A 2,694-nucleotide genomic window follows, 5' to 3' on the forward strand; every position below is an offset into this window, starting at 1 on the left:
AGTGCAAATGGAGATTTGGTAATGTACGGTATGAGATAGTGTAACACAAAGTCTTATGAGGTAATGGCAGTCCAATGCTCCACAAAGTGACTGGTAACTGGTGCAGGCCAGTGAGTGAGTCAGAGAGTGTGTGTGTGTGTGTGTGTGTGACAGAGTTCAGTGAGACCGTGGAGGAGAGAGGGGAGAGGGGGCAGAATCGGGAGGGAGTTAAGCTTCCTGACAGCCTGATGCATGAAGCTGTCCTTCAGCCTGCTGGTTCTGGCCTGGAGACTCCGCAGTCTCCAGGCTCATGTTGATGGAAGTGGATTCACTACAACATCAGCTGTTGCTTAAAAACAGGAACTACAGCAGTAAACATTTTATGAGGCATCCAAAACTCCATAACAAAAAACTAAACTCCAGTAACACTAATCCTCAACATGGTGAATGATGGACGTATCAAAAAGGGTTTTCCATACAAAAAACAATTATATAAAAAAGTAATCAAACACCACTGACATAATAAGGAACAACAGGGTGTTTGCCCACAGCCAAGCAAAAACAAGAATTCATAATTAGACTATTTGATCTTGGCATTATGATGTTTATGATTTAGATTTCATGGTGTTACTATGACTCTTGAGGAAAAGAATAAACAGCAGAATCCTCTGATGCCGTCTGCAGATTCAGCTCCTTTCTGCTGTTTTCTCTGGAGATGGTAAACTTGTTCAGGTCTGCTGATGTTTTGTGTTACTGTGGTATCGGGCACAGTAATACACAGCAGTGTCTTCAGGCTGCATATTCTGTCCATTTAGAGTCACTGTCTTGCTTGACGTGGCTAAGTCAATGCTGAACTTATTTTTCAGTGAGTCTTTATAGTGAGAACCCCCAGTGTATTTCATCCCAATCCACTCCAGTCCTTTCCCTGCAGGCTGTCGGATCCAAGCTGTGTAGTAGCCAAGAGAGTAAGAGACCTGACAGGTGATGGTCAGATGCTGACCTGGCTGCACAATAACAGAGGCAGGCTGTGTCAGCTGCTCACACTTCACACCTGTGGAGAAAACATGTTTTATGTATTAAAAGTAAGAATCACTGTGCTGTGATCATAGTGTTTGTGTTCAGTGAGACTCACAGGATCCAGCAGCCAGCAGCAGCAGCAGAGCTACAGAGAACATGTTGGTGCTCAGTATGATCTGATGGGAGCTGTTACATCTAACATCACTCTTTATAAGAGTCTGTGAGGAAGTTTCCTTTGGATGCAGACTGGCAATGACAAATTATTATAGTGATATGAATTCTCCTGTCACTAATAGTTAGAGATTGCTGTCAAGGTGCAAAAATTATTTGGTGCATACACAAAAAAATGTAATTCACAACACTAGCTCAAAGATATTTGACCTTTTTTATATCACTGATGAAATTCAAAACATTTAGATAAAGCAAAAGAAAAAAATTACACTTACACAGAGATGTTTCTGTCAGTATGTAGACGTGTATTATTTTGTAAAGGTGAATGCTCTCATTTTTTCAGCAAAGCAAATTTAACTACAGGAATAATAATTTTAAAAGGGCAAATTTTGATTTTTTTATTTTTTATTTATTTTTATTTTTTTGATGAATTGAGTTTTTGTACAGCGTTTCTTCCTCTTGTGTCACTGTGACTCTCGAGCACAATAATAAACAGCTGAATCTTCAGTCGTCAAGCTGTTCATCTGCAGATACACCTGCTTTCTGTTGTTGTCTCTGGAGATGGTAAACCGGCCTCTGACTGACTGAGAGTAGTAGATGTTGCTACTATCATCCTCAATATAAGCAACCCATTCCAGTCCTTTCCCAGCAGCCTGTCTGATCCAAGCTGCATCAATATTACTGCTGAACCCTGAGTATGTACAGGTCAGTCTGTGTGAGTCTCCAGGCCTTTTAACCACTGATTCAGACTCAGTCAGCGTTTGACCCTCAGTACCTAAAAGTGTTTAGATTTCATTAGTGCAATCAAATTTTCTTTCCATAGTTTTATTTATCCAATTAATTAGTTTGCTCTTACCAGCTGAGAAATTCAACAGAAAAAGAAAAAATATTAAATAAAAAGGTCTGATCATTGTAACAGTTGTTGTTGCTGTTGTCCCGTCTGCAGAGTGTATGTTGAGCCTTTGTGTTTTGTGCTGTGATATATATCAAGAGAGTGAAGATAACAGTTTTGCATTGTCTCCTCCTCTTTTCAACACATTTTAATTCATGAGGCATAATTTAAACTGACGATATCATGAACAGTAAAGACACTAAAAGTTATATAATATGACAGAATAAAAATAATCTACAATCCATTCATGGTCTTAAAGCTCCCCCTCTTTTGGTTTCATGATATAACTGTTCAAGCACTTTTTGTGTGTGTTTTCTTCAGGTCATGCTGAACACAGTTCTAATACAAGTAACCATGTGTAGTGTCCATGCTGTCAGTGTTTGTGCTCAATGAGGTTTTTTTATTATTATTATTCATTAAAAGCTTTTAACACAATCATAAATTTTGATATTTACACTTGAAAATAGGAAAACCTACCCACCTGCTTTCTGCTGTTGTCTCTGGAGATGGTAAACCGACCTCTGACTGACTGAGAGTAGTAGATGCTCCTACCATCATAATGTATCCATGAAATCCACTCCAGTCCTTTTCCAGGAGCCTGTCTGACCCAAGCAGCATGAAAATCACCACTGAAC

General features: G+C 39.2%; 1 gene segment (V, D, J or C); it reads right to left on the reverse strand.

Annotated features, from left to right (window-relative positions):
* Window positions 1-707: 707 nt before the first annotated feature.
* On the reverse strand, window positions 708-1,154 carry LOC113018404 (Ig heavy chain V region 5A-like). The segment is given in 2 exon segments: window positions 708-1,030; window positions 1,112-1,154. Coding segments are annotated over 2 exon segments (366 nt in total).
* Window positions 1,155-2,694: the final 1,540 nt, after the last annotated feature.

The sequence above is a fragment of the Astatotilapia calliptera genome, unplaced genomic scaffold, assembly GCF_900246225.1.
Source record: "Astatotilapia calliptera unplaced genomic scaffold, fAstCal1.2 U_scaffold_77, whole genome shotgun sequence".
In the NCBI taxonomy this organism is placed as follows: domain Eukaryota; kingdom Metazoa; phylum Chordata; class Actinopteri; order Cichliformes; family Cichlidae; genus Astatotilapia; species Astatotilapia calliptera.